Consider the following 17,196-nt stretch of genomic DNA (forward strand, 5'->3'; position numbering starts at 1 on the left):
GTATACAAGTTAATCTTTATGATTGACAAATTTTGTCAATAAAGTTTTGTCAATATTGTAAATAAATGCATTTTTTTAACTGTTCATGGGCAAAAATAGTAGTTTTAGGGCATAACCATTACTTTAAGTAGCAGCTTTGCCCATAAAACCGTTTAAAAAAAGAAATTAAAAAAAAAAAAAAGTGCACTTATTTACTATATTGCCACTAGATTGATAAAATTTGTCAATCATAAAAATTAACTAGGTTTGCCTCTATTGTAAGAAAATGGGAGAGAGAAAGAGTCTGCAAATCTATACTAATATAAAAGACGTTCCTAAGATAAATAAATTCCCTCATTACGGCACATCACCCACTCAACTATTCATTACGCCACGTGACTCTTTTTCCATTTGTTTTTCATTGCATGTCATGCACTCATAATAATTATGAAATAAAATAAAATAAAATAAAATAAAAAAACACAAATATCCACAAAATTTGAACACACAACCTCTAATTCTAGAAAGTGTCTTAGCACCAAGCTATGTGATTTATAATGCAATCCTTTAAATACAAAATATTACTCCATAATGTAACAAATGACAATATGAACAACTTTAATTACAAGAAAATTGAATCATAATTTACAATGTACATTAATGATCAATTCCATATAATAATCCGGCGCATCACCAGGCCTAAAATCTAGATGAAAGGTTGTAATTTTCAGTTGAATCAACCATAAATACATTATATTATGACTTGTATTGTTCAATTACAAAATATATATATTAATCTAGATCAATCTAGTAAAAGAATATTCAAGACAAATAAAACAGGGCCTTGAAATAAATAAAGGTACATGCATACATCTAATTGTTATCTCACCAAAAATATATATTTCTATTTTTCAAAAAATTCATTGAGTGTTCTACAAGGAAAATGAGTTTCATAGTTACTAAGAATTTTCTACTCATAATCTGAATCTGAATCTGGATCTGCATCAATGATATCAGGAAATGAATCTGATAAATCATCATCCTTCTCTATCATTGGCATCTTCAATTTGTTATCCGGAGCAGCAGTAACTACATATTCTACTTCTGTTGTAGAATTTATAGCAACATGAGAACTGCTCACTGGTAAGACAACAGGGTTGTCATCACAGATAGATGCTAGAGATGATTTATTACTCTCTTCGCGATGTTGCACATCTACCATTTTTCTGTCAAAAGAAAATATTACTTTACTGGCAAGGTTTGCTGGTTTTGAACTGTCATCTCTCTCCATTGGCATCACGTTATCAGGTAAACCAATGACAACATTGGACTCTTCATGATTTTGATATCTGGTAACATCTAGTGAATTCTCATCGAATTGCATATCTTTGTGAACTCCACGAGCAGGAACGCCTGATTCAAGATTTTCTTCCTTGTACATTTCATACAGAAAGTTTTGAGGTTGCTTGTCTGTAGGAACACCAAAATCTGTCCTCCCAAAAGAATAGCTACTGCCATTTGACAGTGGCACATCTATTAGAGGAAGTGCCCTAGGATGTATAAGCACTTCTAAGGCAACAAGAGCTTGAGAACAAAATTCAGCAACCTTGGTTCCAGAATTTTGCTTACCTGTTGAAACAAATGACAGAACCAAAAAACAATTACATGTATTTAAATTTATGACATTCAGACCCTTGCTCATGTTGGCTATGCAGGCAAATCCAAAACATGTTAGACTAGTGATGAAATTTACAGAAATAAAGAATTTTAAGAGCAAAACATTGAGACGGACACCAGACATGGAAGAGTACTGCACATTAAAGGCAAACATACAGAAGATGGAGATCAATGTTTAAAGACAAAAGCTTGAACTGTGGCAATAAATATTACTTCCTCCGTTAATTGTTAATTGCAATAAAGGGGGTGTGCACGGAACCCAAGGTAAAATTTCTTAACCATGATTATTGAAAAGTAAGGGCATATACTTGATATTAATCCACAAAAACAACCACCACAATTTAACAGAACCACCAAGCACCACCACCCACGCCACCACCACAAAACCAGACACCACCATGAACCCAGAAACCACCACCCACGAACCCACCACCACGAACCCAATCCACCACCTAGCTCACACACGCAAACCCACCACCTAGCTTACCCACGCGAAACCACCACCACAAACCCACCACCTAGCTTACCCACGCAAACCCAAATCCACAATCCACCACCTAACCAACGATCCACCACCCACGCGAACCACCACCACGAACCACCAACCCACAAAACCACATCCGATCCCAAGAAGCACTAGCGCAACCCCCCACAACCCAGATCTGAAATTGAATAATTTAAAGGTCGTCTTCTTCTTCAATTGATGAGAATGGTTGAAGGAGAGAGAAATATAATGGGGAAATGAGGAGAGAAAAAGATAATGGGGATGACTCTGATTTTAATTAAGTTAAATTAGGACTATAATGATTTGTAATTATGTATAGTATTATGTGTTAATAATTTTTAAGTGAGGGTAATTTGGTCATTTCGGTAAAGAAAACTTACCAAAAAAGGAAAGAAATTTTTTTGTCGCAATAAAAGCTTAGCATCCAAATATAGTAATTGTTGCAATTAACAATTAACGGAGGAAGTATACTGAGATATATGTACAAGACATGCACACCTACATGAATTACCTTTATGGAATATCTCAAGACCCTTAGATAGATACGGTGGTCGATAACCGGCAGGGGAAAGAATAGAAGCCAAAAGTGCATGCAATGCCACAAGCTGGAAATCCTCCCAGACTGCCCTTGTTTCCTTACAATGGAAAGGCTTTTCATCATGGGTCCATCCCCCTTTACAAGCATTTGTCGCAACTTCTATCATAAGATCATCAATTCTCCTGCGCCAGCTATCACAACTCGAAGCACCACCCTGCAAGACAAACAACACTTCATGTAATTTAGATGAGATATAATCAATTTCCAGCAAATACATTTCAGGAAACAAAAGTCTCAAGATAGTATTAGAGCATCAGTGCACACAATTCAAGAAACAAAAGTCACAAGATCAAGCATGACCGAGAGCCAACCTTACACTGCAGAAACAGCTGACCATTTTCCTCCACCACACAAATTTTTTATCATACCCCTTATATAGAACAATTAACTAGCACGATTTGTTGTGCCCTAATAAATTAAATTTCACCTAAAGGAACTTTTTTTCATATCCATGTAAAAGTGGCAATCAGAATGCATTGGCATGTACCAATTTTTCAAGTTGCTATTTAGAAAGAATTTCAATGACAAGAACAGGACGTAGAAATCTCATCAAGAAGGTTAGAAGAAAGTCACAATGTCCAACCTACATCTTGCAGGCTTTTTGTAATAAGGAATATAAAACAGCCTAAAATAAAGGGTGGAAAGAGGCTGAATTGCAATAATTTGAAGGATAGTTCTGTTGGCAACTTGTAGAGCACGGGGAAAGAAAGAAACCAGTTAATTTGTCAGAGCAGAGCTTGCTGATGTAATACATGTCGAATTCAAATTCCATTGTTAAGGGAAAAGTAGAAAAGGCATCTACATAAAATTCCAAATGCACTTAATTTTGTAAATAAACCTGCTACATTACAGCCTCAGCCTATGTCCTTAAGTGCATTAGTGACACTCCCTTAGTGTCCTTTTAATACCCCTCCATGCCAAAAGATGGCCCCATTTCCTTGTTTGCTAACAAGACAAAACTACCAACCCACTCAATACAAGCCTTCAAATTTTGAAAGGAGAGGAATGTGCCAAATATAAAGGGACAAAGGGTAAACATATCTTCATAAAGCATCCAGATAATCATTACTACACAAAACACTATAAATAGATAAATCATGCAGGGAAAGAGAGAAGGCAAAGGGAAAAATGGAAAATGGGCAAACACATCTTTATAAAACATTTAAATAAACATTACTGCACAGAAAATACCACAAATAGATACATCATGCAGCAAAAGGACGAAGGCAAAGAGAAAAAATGGAGAAAGGATGGTCCTGCCAAATTATCCATGAAACCAATGTCACTCCTATTGCCTACTCTGCACTTGATGGGGAGAAAGAAAAGCAATGATATTTTCATGAACTTCACGAGAAAGAAAATAAGCATAGAGACTCAAGTAATCACTAACATAGTAACACCATTTACCATGCTGCCTCGTCTAAAACCTCCACAAGTTCTTATGGACAGGGTCTTGGTTGTTCCTATTCTTCCTACTTTATGTTGGCCACTATTTACCTCTTACATAAAGAAAAGCTTCTGAATTATAGGAATCCAAAATGTTTAGGCCTAAGTTAGCTTCTCTCTCCAGCCCTCCTCCGTCTTCAGTCAGATGGAAGTACCATCTCTAAGGTAAGGACTTATGGTCAGTTAAAGCATCACCTTCAGACACATGGACCAAGAGGTCACATGTAAATTGGCAACAGAGAGGCTAATCTTTTGCTTCCTACAAATTTTGCTATTTTGCTTGAATTCTCTTCATGCAGTTCTTCCAAAAATATAACCTCTATTAGAAGATATAATCACTTGGAACCATGTGTAATGGAGATTTACCACATAATTCTTTACTACATGGCAATCCTTATCTTTCCATTACATTCAACAGCAGGCTAGATTTAAGATATGCATCCTCTTATTCTCCATGATCAGCTTGGAATGAAAAAAAAATCCTCTCGTACAAGATTCAAGTGCACACCATAATCATCCCGCCATCCATTCTACATAGCTAAAGGTATATCATTTAGGTATCTGAAAAGAGATTTCTGAAAATAATTGTTTTTTAAAAAAAATAAAGGAAAAAAAAAAAAAAAAACCCTAAGGACAGACCATCATTGTAATTAATTAAAACTACACAGTATTTGGCAGAAACGACCAGAGAAGGACCATCAATTATGCCAACAACTACCAATTAGTGAGGGGAGAAAAGAAAACCACACAATTTGGTAGCAGCACATACCATCACTACAAGAGCCTCCAGTGTTTCTAATGCAGCTTTTTTCAAAGCAATTGATGCTTGGCGGTCTTTTGGTTCTGAACATAACAAAGGCTGCTGTTCTACCAATGGCCCAGTTAAAGCTCCATGCTTTCTCTTCTTCTGGAGAGGCTGTGATACTTTAACATGTGACTGCTCATCCAAGGGTCCAACATCATCGATAGTATCAACAAACTTCAAATCAATAAATATATTGTCGATCACTTCCTCAGAGATGTACAGTGCCATTCCTGATTAATTTTTAAATAAAATTTAGTCAAACAATAATCGATACTCATCAGAAATATAAAAACGTGTTTAAGAGGTAAACAGCAAACAGCTTAAGAAGCAGCAGCAAGATCAACATCAACATAATCCTAATATCACTTAAAATGGATCTCACACATACATGTATTGGAGGTTGAATGCATACAGTCTTAGCCTTGCAAAACAGAGAGGTTGTTTAGGGTATATCCTCTTCTGCTACTTCACACTAGATAAGACATAATGACAGTTTATAAAGCCATTTTGATTAAGTCCATTATAATCCATAGCCCATTGTAAATAACACTAAAGGTCAATAAGAAATACCACCCAAACAAACATGATATTATCCAAATTCCACCTTGATTCCACTCGCCAATGAGGTTGACTAAGAAATCCTCTACAAAGTCAGCACGGAAAGAAAATGGATAAAGAAAAAACTCAGCATATTGAGTGTACCTCGTTCTACAATAAGTAGTATTACCAAGGTTATTAAAATCGGGATTCTACTTTGAATCGGAAGGGCCTCTCAGAATCAAATCGTAAAATTGAACCGTAGAATCTACGAACATGCATAATCAAGACGTCATATCCAAATTTAATTGAAAATATTTAAATTTTAAGTTTAAAACCTAATTATTAATAGAAAATAGTTGTTTATTCACTAAGCAACCAATAATTGACAATATATACTTATAAATAATGTTGTAGGCATGTTTTAAACTTGTAAGGTTTTCGCTAGTTAAGAGAAATATGTAGAATTGGGTAGAATCGTAAATCGAATCGTATGACATACGTAAATCGTAAAATCGTAAGATTCTAAGATTTAAATTGGGATTTTAATAACAATTAGTATAACTTTGAATGTCCCCATAGCTAGACTTAAAAATTTGTTTCTCATCCACATAAGATACATTATTGGAAATAAAACTAAAACAAGTACAATTGAAAAATAAAGACAAAAAAGCTTCTGCAAATTTAAAGTTCCAAACTGCTTTATAACCAAATATTAATACAAAATTTGACATTCAACATCAATAAGCTCAAGAGAAGCCTACCAAGTCAACTTCAGTTGGCATACATGCCATTAACCAGTGGAATTAGGCGAGGTAACACATAAAACAGGTTTCAGAGGAACAGAGATTAGATTGTAGAATCTCCAAGTTTATAAGCTGACACTGGCTCAAGGATGCAATAAATTATTAACAATGCCTTCTTTGGTAATATTACTGGGATGAAACCCACACATTTTGCTTTAATATTAGACTGACAAACATATACACAGCCACCCCGATTGGCTGACTCCTTGTGGGACTAAAATAGTGTTGAAGCTAATCCATTCATTATAAATTTATAATTAAAACTCAAAAAGTCGCCGAAATATCCACAACACTCGCTAAAATGCAGTTATGGCAACACACCTCTTCCTTGTTAAAGATAATATAAGGTATCGTAATAATAAAAAACCACATCAATAAAATTTAAGCAATCATTTCGGATAACCAATTTGGTTTTATGCCTGGTAGATCTACTATGGAAGCAATCCGTTTGATAAGACAAGTGATGGAGTTTTATAGGGTAAAGAAGAAGGACCTCCATATGGTTTTATTGATTTAGAGAAGGCATATGACAAGATGCCAAGAGAGATACATCGGTGGGCAATGTTGAAGAAAGGTATCCCACGAAGGTACGTGGATCTGGTTAAGGTATGTATTGGGATGTGTCAACAAATGTGATGACACGTGGGGGGTTGACAAAAGATTTTCCTATTACCATTGGATAGCATCAAGGTCAACATTAAGCCCATTTCTTTTTGCAACGGTTCTAGATTAAGTAACAAGGCCAATTATAGATAAGGTTCCATGGTGTATATTATTTGCGGATGATATCGTTTTGGTGGATGAAACTAAAGATGAGGTTAACGTCAAATTAGAGCAAAGGAGGCAAAGGTTGGAATCTAGATGGTTTAAGCTAAGTCGGATAAACTGAATATGGTATGCCGCTTAGGTACACAAAGAGGGACAAGTGATGATGTAGTAAGTTTGGACAGAAAGGATTTGACCATGAGTCAGTGTTTCAGCTGGGTGAAGAATGGTGACATTAATCAAGACGTGGCCCACGGGATAAAATCGAGGTGGCTGAAATGGAGAGTGGCCAAAGAGTATTATGTGACCGAAGCATTCCTTAACAGTTGAAGGGGAAATTCTATAGGACTACCATAAGACCAATGTTCTTTATGGTACAGAATGTTGGGCTTCTAACAAGGAGCACATAAAAAAGATAGAGGTTACAGAAATACGCATGTTAAGATGGATGTGCAAGAACACTCTAAGAGATAAAATCAAAAATGAAGTTATTCGCAAGAAAGTGAGTGTTGCAGGCATAGCAGACAATCTGCTCTGCGTTGGTTTAGGCATGTAAGATAGAGACATCAAGGTGCACCGATACAAAGAGTGGAAGAGTGGGATCATAAAGAGGTTACACGACGTAGAGGGAGACCGAAAAGGAGTTGGTTGGAAGGATTTAAGAAGTATGTAAAGCATATGGATTTGCATGAGAATGAGGTATTTAATCGTAAGAGATGAAGAGGAAGACTTTTGTGGATGACTATATGGAATAACCATTTTTGGTTCATGTAGCCGACCCCACTTATGGGATTAAGGCTTTGATTGATTGAATAAAATTTAAGCAAGGATTGGTTGAGAGCTAATCAAGCAAAATAGGCCAAAATTCCGAACATGTGTCACAAACAACTAGCTAAGAGTAAAATGCCAAACTAAAACAACAATCTCCTCATTTTTTGGCATTAAGACTTTGATTAAATGATTGATTGAAGCATAAATCTAAGAGTTATTTTGTTGATGGCTAATCAAGCAAAATAGGTCAAAATTCCAAACATGTGTCACAAACAACTAGCTAAGAGTAAAATGCCAAACTAAAGGATCAATCTCCTCATTTTTTTGGCATTAAGACTTTGATTAAATGATTGATTGAAGCATAAATCTAAGAGTTATTTTGTTGCTCAATAACAACTGGAAAGTGCCTAAGAAGGAGAAACAAAAGAAGTAATTGAGGCTTTACGGCCATGGTCACTTTGGCTATATAACTTTGTGGTGTATATCTATCTGGGTGTACTAAAGCACTAAGTAAAATTATACTGACACTATAATTAATTAAGAATTTAATGATGTGCAAAAAGCATCAACCTGCAAAGTGGCATAGCTTTCATGTATTATCTAAGGATGACAATTGACAAACTAACAGAAACAAAACAGGATTATGATCCAATTCCAGGTTAGCATAGAATGTTTCAAAGTGTAAACATGCTAAGATTGAAAACATGCTAAGACATTATAAGCATCTCCACCTGTACACACTGCATACTTCAACTTAACAGAAGAGGGGGTATGAAAACACTTGCATAAGAAATTAGGCAATAATAATATTCAGATTACAGATACAGAGAACCTACCAGCACCCATGGAGATTAATAAAGCTCTGATTATGGAGTAGACTTTAGTTCTCAGCTCTGGCATGCAGCATGTTTTGAGATATTTCATTAGTAACCAAATAATGTCTGCTGCATGAGGTAAAAGTTGACTGAAAAACAAAATGGCATGAATGAGCAATAACTCCAGCAAAACAAGCATCATAGTGGAACTTAGAACTCCTGGGCAAAGAACAGCATGTTCTACCTGCGTAATCCCTTAATAACTGCTGCAAGAACCTCCAACATATTTAGGTGTAGAACAGGAAGTTGCAAACATACAAACTCTTGTTGCATTGCAGTTGTAAATGGCTGTAAGGCTTCTGGCAAAGACCCATTGACCATCAACACCCTTCTAATTATGGCCAATAATGGGCATATAGGGACTGTTACCTGTGTTTGATAAAAGAAAAAGGTATTAAAAGTAGTTATTATAGTCATCCACAATTCTTAGACGAAGTCATTGAAAGTCCTAATCCTTAATGTCTACTGCCACAGAGAGTATATGTTATGTATCTACCAATTTCATTTAAGAAAATAATGACTGCAGAATACCTGAACAGGATAAGAATTTGTCAGCATCATGCAGCAACACTGCATCAGTGATGAAACAGATGAGATTAGCATTTTCTGAGACCTCTCTCCAGTATTAAATGCTTCTCCTGTCATCATTTTTCCCCCCAAGGTTGGTGGAGGGTCTTTCCCTGGTGGAACCAATAATGTAACAGCCTCCACACATCTTCTTTCTGCCAGTAACAATGAAGCCGTGATTTAATAAATAAATAAAACAAATTTTATTTTTTCCAAAAAAAAATGCAACTGCCTTTTATACCTTCTTCAAGGCCTTCTAAGCTGTTATTTAGAAGAGCACTCAGAGATAGCAAAACCTTTTGCATCATCAAAGACCAGCTATCCTCATCTCCTCTTGATTTTGGAAGTGAAGCTAAGCAACAAGATAACTTCTGAATACATGGAAAAAGACGACAACTGTAACTTAAACCCATACAGGCAAAATTATATTATAATTTTACTGCAGAAAGCCCCACACCTTCAGCACATTGGCATTGCAGTTAGCAGACATGATTTTTGACACAATAATTTCTTCAGCCTGCAAAAGTAGCTAAGATCAGTTACATGTAGCCTAGACATAGATCCCAAATACTGTAGATTAATCTGTCAAGTTTATCCAAAGTAGTAAAAACTTGTGTTGAACAATTGCCTATAAATAAAGAGATTATATTCTTCAAAAAAAACATTTGTTACAAGAGACATTTCCTTTAATATAAGCAGAGGAGTTGGCAGCCAAACTAAGTTGACTGAACCATCATATCAACCTAAGTAATAGGTTCCTGCTCTAATATCCAGTTCCCCAGCATACTAAAACAACTTTTAAGATAAGGCACAAAGTGCATTAACATGAAGGCTGGCAACTCTTTCATTGAATCTATATGTGAAAATCAATAGTTCTCTTCAGACTAAGGGTACTATAAATCTTAACACTTTACAAATCTATGGTGAAGAACGTATTCTATTTCAGGTAGATTCCTGTTAGTGTAGTTGCATAGATTCTAAATGATAGAATTGATGTGTGTTTTGGCAGTTAAATGTGATATCACTATGAAAAGTAGAATCTCAGAAAAAGTAAGCTCACATTGTCATGATGACGATGAAATAAAGGAGGGAAATAAGTTAAGATGGTCAGTAGCAAATGAGCCGCTACATCCTGCAAACAATCATCAAAGAGTTGGAAAGTGATTAAATAAAATATAAAGCATAGACCAAATATTTGACTGACCCACCATCCCAGCCCCACAGGGCACTGTTTGTTATAAACTACCTCCATTTTTTACATGTTCTAATTCCTTGGCGATATCTTAGCTTAAGGCATATTACTTTTACTACTTTTTTGGTACTATATACTTCCTCCGTTTCTTTTTAGTTGACACGTTTCTTTAGACACGTTTGCCAATGCACAACTTCAATTGTTAACATCTTTAATTACCGAAAAGCAAAAATTATAAAAAGTTGATATTTTGAAAAAATATCCTGCGACGCATCTAACAAGACCCAACATGATTATATTTTTCATTACGTATAAATCACAAAACACGGTCAAAAAGAGGTGTATGAATAGTGTTAAAGTCAAAACGTGTCAACTAAAAACAAAAAGGAGGTAATAATTATTAAAAAGAAGTTATAAAAAAATAGATGTATTCAAAGAGGGGGGGGGGGGGGGCATGTGACTAGTCTATAACTACAACTAAAACAAAAACAAAAGTCAGCTGATGTCTTCTAACCTCAATATTGGACACATGTCAATAATTCCTTAACTCCTTTCCCTCCAAAAATGCATTCATACCCTTCTTAAAAATAGCTTTACTATTCATAATTAATTACCAAAGTTTAATACTACTCCCTAGAATCAATTACTAGAGATCAGATTAACTACTCCTTATAATTAATTATTATAGTTTCCTACTCCCTAAAAAAAAAAGGTGTATATTAGCTTTCTTGGATATTAAAATTTATAATCGAACATTAAAACATGGAATTAGAATGAGTCGTATGACAACTTCAATTCCTAATGATCTTAACTAAACTCTTGCCATTTTTTAGCTGCCCAATTGTCTAAAGTTTTCATTTCTAAGTCGTATAATACGAAGTATTAGTTTATCATTTAAATTATCTTAACAAATTAAGCAACTTTATTTATTTTTATTTTAACTTCATTTTGTTTTTGTGAAAACCATGCATCGCACGGGGCTTACCTAGTTAATTACATAAACTGAAGGGTATTATCAATAATACATAGAAACAGATGGGGGGAAATAAAGAAAAACTTCAAAAACTTGGTCGAGGAAGAGAAAGAATTGAGGGTTCTAGTTTCTGGATCAAAAAAGAATAGAGAAGAATAAAAAAATAGGAGAGAAAAATGAAAAACGTGATAGAGAAAGATAGGAGAAGAGCAGATCAAACTGAAATGAGAGGCTGAGAGCAGATGGAAATGAAAGGAGAAAACTGACTAGGAAATTTTGACCAAGGACCGGCAATATCTGTCACAGCCATCAACTCAGCCAGTGTTATTACTAACTGATTTGCAGTTCAAATTTTGTTATCAAATTGATGATTATGATTTACTTCTTCCGTTCCACAAATATTGCAACAATTACCATTGTAGGAAGTTTCACAAACATTACAACATTTACCTATTTGCACATGTTTTCTCTCTCTCTCTCTTTTCATCATATGGGTCCTTATCTTTATTCCTCTCTATCTCTCTGCTCTTCTTAATATATCAACTCCATGTTGCAATATTTACAGAATAGAGGAAGTATAATTGAAATTGATAAGGAACTTTTGTTAAAATTGTATTTGAAAAGCATTGGTAAGATGGTAACATTTAGTTTCACATAAATATTCTTTCTTAGAATTTATCTCAGATCAACGCATTCATGCGCAATCCAACAAAAGACGGCCAAGCATATCACCTTGTGCCTCAACAAAGGTGCATCAAGACGCACACCTTGGTGTGTTTTGGAAAGCGATTTGTCTTTCACATTGGCAATTTTCTCTAACTGGCACACTTTATAAAATTACACTTGGTGTGGATTTGCAATCTAAGATAAAATTGAAAAGATGGATAGGTGTTAAAAAAAAAAGGGTATTTTACCCATTTTGGCTTTTACTATTCACATGTTTCACTTTGACCAATGTTAGTGATCTATACATCAAGAAAAATAATCATGTAGAGTTTTGTTAGAATTGTCTCGATGCTCTCAAATCTCAACGTATAGTTTCTGAAAATCAATTTCTTTGGGTAAGACTTTTAAAAACAGAGGAAATACATATACTACGTATACTCTCACCAGTAATTAAGAACATTTTGTCAATGAACCTAGTGAAAGACTAATGAATCACATTTCCTCACAAAAGCATAAAAACATATTTATAAAAAAAAAAAAAAAAAAGACTTGCTAACAAAAATATGCTAAAGGACCCGAGGAAAAGGAAGGGTGATCAAAGGTTTATGAAAGAAACAATCCTATCAACCAAACTTCTAAGATGGTCAGAAATTTTAATTTAGTCTTAGTCTTTGTGCAAGAGTAAAAAAAAAACCTAATATCACAAAGGGAATAGTGAATTTCTAGCCCGCTTAAAACATGGCATGAATTATTCTTAAACCTAAAAATCCCCACCCAGTTTACATAAACTTAACCTAATTAGCTTTCTCCTGTCCTCTTAAGTTATTGTAGGCTGAAGCTCAATTTCTTTAAAAGGAACAATAATGACATTGTCTATAATTCATACTATACTTCGAAACACGTTTTTAGGCTAATGCAAACACTATACACTCATGGGATTCTAAAGTGACTGGTAATACTGTGCTGCCACATTAATTGAGATTGAAACTAGATAATAAATAAATAAATAAATAAAAAAGGCTGAAGCAACAAAAAAATTAATAGCAGAGGTATAAATACTAACTGACGCAGCCTCAGTTACATCCTCACTGAGCATCTTGAGAATTGGCTGGACAAGTTTTCCCGCATAAGAGTTTCCATCCTTCTTTAGGTTTGAGAATCTACCGAGCCTGGTTCAGGACATATAATGGAAGTGTTGTAAGCACACTTCAATTAGAAATTACAAGAAACATTTTTAGATAAAGTAATTAAGCTACTATGAGTTTCTGTTATCAAAATTCAGAAAATTGAATATAAACATATACAATTTTTTTAGAATTATCAAGGACAGACAAGCAACAGCACTGATTGGATTAGAACAAGAAATGCCAACCTTGTTAGAAGATCTGACACAGCAGCACAGGAAGATACCTTGACAAATTGCGAAGCTCCGCTAGATGGCTGCTTAAGACATGAGATATAGAAATTATGCATTGTATGCAACTGTTTGTCAAATCTACTAAAACGTTAACAGGATAAAGTAAGATAGCTTCATAATGGAACTATCCAACACCAAGTGACATATCTGTTACTGTGATTAGTTCTTTAACTGTAGTAGGGTTGTAGACCTGGAATCTTTCAACAACATTGCAGAGCCTTCTGCAGACTATTTGCAAGTTTGAAGCTACTGGAGTGCTGGTAGCAAAGATTATGTCAAATATGGAGGAGATTTTATAAATTTCAAAAATTAACTTTAACCCTTTCAAAGCTGTATTAAAAAAAAAAAAGGGTCATCTATGGATGGTAATTCACTAGTGATTTCATCATTTTGAGTTGAGTTAATAATTTAATTTATATTAGGTACTTCTTTTTCGAGAGACAATTTAGGTGGTACTCCATACATTCCAAAATACTTGCCTTGCCTTTTTCATCTGTTTACTAATTCGAGCAACACTTTCTAATTTGGCAAGTGACCACTAATATTTTCTTGTTTCTCCCTTCCAATAACTCAATTGCATAGTTTTTTTATTGTTTCACTCTCCCATTAACCTTATGCACTGTTTTCAATTGTTTCTCTCTCTCAACCCAAAAAAAAAAAAAAAAAAAAAAAAAAAAAAAAAAAAAAAAAACACAGCATTACCTTCACTTTTTCAAATTTATTTATTTCCATGCACTACCACAACCCTTCCTAAAACTACGTGCAAGCTCAAGTGTCACAAATATTCAAAATTGGAGGGAGTACTTGAAACCTTTCTTAGGCAATACCTAAAAACAGTTCAATTTTTGAGGTCTTTTTTACAAGAAATATTCACATTTCACATGGAATAACTGTTAGAAAGTGTATGCTTCCTTCATTTTTATATAAGTACAACGTTTTAACACTATTCACTTATTAAACTTTGACCATCATTTGTGACTGTTAAGTAAGATAAAACATAGTCATGTGGAGTCTTGTTAGAATCATCTCGATATATAAGTTCAAAATATCAAACTTTAAGAATATTTCCTAGATGACATTCAAAGACATTAATGTTCGAAGTTGTACAATAGCAAGTCCAAAACTTACACTCATTACAAAAACAGAGGAAAAAAATACTATTACTACAGAGGAAATAACGTAGAGGAATACAATGCCTTCAAGATTCATAAAGAAGAAATGCAACAAATTCCTCTCTTATCATCAAAAGGAAGCATGGCCTTAACATCTTTTTGCATATCCTCGTAGATATTATGATAAATTAATTTGTTCACCTGAATATGCGATAGAAGCACATTAAACCAATCTGAGTGTGATTTTAAGAAGCGTGCAGAACTGCATTCCGTTGAAGTCACTCCAAGTAAGCACACTCCAGCCCAACATTTATCTGGCTAGAAAAGGAATCTTCAGTCATTCATATGCATTTACTCTCCAAAAAAATTAATAATAATAACAATAAATTAACTCTGGAAGAAAAGTGCATTGGACTGCACATAAAATATCCTAGCATAACATCAGTGAACCAAGACTACAAGACAAATTATTTTGACAGTGCATTCATATAGAGTAATGCAACAGAAACATCAAAAGTTCAAAAGTGTTTGGAAACATTGTTCATGATTCAAGTCTACAGCAGTAAAGTTCTTGATTATGTTTAACTAAACCATTTGTACGTGAACAACTAGAACAAAATCAACAATCTTGTTGAATTTTTCTTTTAAAAAAACTGTGAAGCAAAGTCAGGTTTGGCACTTGGCAGTAACATCAACTGATCCAATATCATGTTTTTGCACCGTGATTATGAGAAAAACCCTCATTAGAATATAGACAGGCTACACTTTATACATTGGAGCTCCTCCAATAAAGTACACAAACAGATTTCCTTGAAAGAAAATGGAAATCCATGGAACAAAAAATAATCAGCTCGTATTCAAATTCAACAAAACACAATGGAAACCAACTCCATTGTTGTTGTAGCCCACATCTTCAAAGCTTTACTTGCGTTAAAATATCCTATTATTTCTACCGATACAATTTCCTTTACACTCATAGTCAACCAAGCTAATACTCCTCTAATATAAAGCTGAAAAAGGTGCAACCCCCACGAACTTCGACTCAAGCAAAACCAGCCGTTAACAGCTCCTTTTCAGAGGTTTCAATTCATTTCAAATACGCTACGAAAATGAAGAAAAAAAAAACAGTCAAGTAGTTAACCAAATTGTTAACTTAATTTCAACTCAATGAGCTAATTCTCAACATAGAAACACTCAAATAAACCAAGATAATTATAAAATCAAGATTTCAATTTTCACATTATCTTTTTAAAAGGTCCCAACATTCAACAACCATAACCAATCCCACTAAACCACTAGCATACGCCGAAAACGTCATACAAACTACTACTGAAAATATCAATATCGCCAACGAATTTTAAACTTTAATCATTGAAATTAAAAAACATTCAAAGTGGGTTATAAATTTTACCAAATCACTTCGACAAAGAATCAAAATTCGATGAACCCAAGCATCAACAGCAGAGTTCCAGTCAGAAACATGCTTCTGATGAGCAGAAGGAGGAATATCTTCGGAAAGAAGGCTATGGATTTTGAGAGTGGAAATAATGGTAGAGATTTCAGAAGGGTCACGAAGTGGGCGTGTTTCATCGGGAAGTTGGTCTTTGAGGAGGATGCGTAGCAAACGAGGCTTCAAGGCAACGTCGTTGAGGTCTTTGCTGTGGTCGAAGGCCGCCATTAGAGAGTGGTGGTTTCACAAGGAGGTGAGAGACGAGGGAAATTGGGGTTTTAGGTGGTTTGTTGTTAAACCCTAATATTTTGAGCAAATACAAGTTCATCTATTAGATTAACGACATTTATCAACCATAAGGGTAATATCGTCTTTTTAATCAATAAACCAAGGGTATTAGTGTAATAGCTGTGATAACTTGACGTTTGCTTTAACGTTGATTAGTAATTGCAAGGAGGGTAGTTAGGAGTAAATGCCGGGTATTAAATTGGTTTGTACTTGGTATTATTTTTGTTAAACTTTGAATAACTCCATTAAACATGATAGATAGCAATAGTACTCACACCTTTTTCAACCCCTATTGTGCCAAATTGGGGGTACACTAAGTGTACAAAGGCATATTGTACACCACCAATCAATAATCGCCAACTCAGCATTGTATTTATGGAAACTAAAAAAAGAAGAGGAAAAGGAATAAAAAGAAGAGGAAAAAGTTGAGCGCCAATATTTTCAAGATAGACGCCTAAGTGAAGAAGGTGGGCGGCAAACTCTTCAGTGGGCCGCAACAATTAATGCTTCAATCATTGGATAATACACCATTAATTTCCCAATTAAGCATCAAAATTTCCCAGCTTAAGGGAACACATCCAATTTGATTAAGGGAACACATCTTTTCCCCCAAAATTCCTTGGCGAAGAACACATCCAATTTGATTAAGGGAACGAGTTGTGAAGAAATTATTCAAGTATGGATATCAATTTCGTCAATCAGTTTCAAGTATTCGCAGGTAATCTTGTTAGTTGTTGAATTATTTCAATTTGATGATTTTGATAATT

At 34.6% G+C, this 17,196-nt stretch overlaps 1 protein-coding gene across 1 annotated transcript; it reads right to left on the bottom strand.

Moving 5' to 3' along the window:
• Nucleotides 1–800: 800 nt before the first annotated feature.
• Nucleotides 801–16,432, bottom strand: LOC145576545 (uncharacterized). Its single transcript, XM_081634287.1, has 13 exons — nt 16,103–16,432; nt 14,893–15,009; nt 13,535–13,602; nt 13,226–13,331; nt 10,392–10,463; nt 9,789–9,848; nt 9,573–9,702; nt 9,296–9,486; nt 8,949–9,133; nt 8,726–8,853; nt 4,975–5,240; nt 2,673–2,913; nt 801–1,608 (listed from the first exon to the last, which is right to left on the bottom strand). The coding sequence occupies exons 1-13, from the start codon at nt 16,367–16,369 to the stop codon at nt 950–952; spliced, it is 2,490 nt and encodes an 829-aa protein (XP_081490413.1). The 5' UTR covers nt 16,370–16,432; the 3' UTR covers nt 801–949.
• Between the last annotated feature and the right edge of the window lie 764 nt (nt 16,433–17,196).

Source organism: Chenopodium album, chromosome 13, assembly GCF_948465745.1.
Source record: "Chenopodium album chromosome 13, dcCheAlbu1.1, whole genome shotgun sequence".
Lineage (NCBI taxonomy): Eukaryota > Viridiplantae > Streptophyta > Magnoliopsida > Caryophyllales > Amaranthaceae > Chenopodium > Chenopodium album.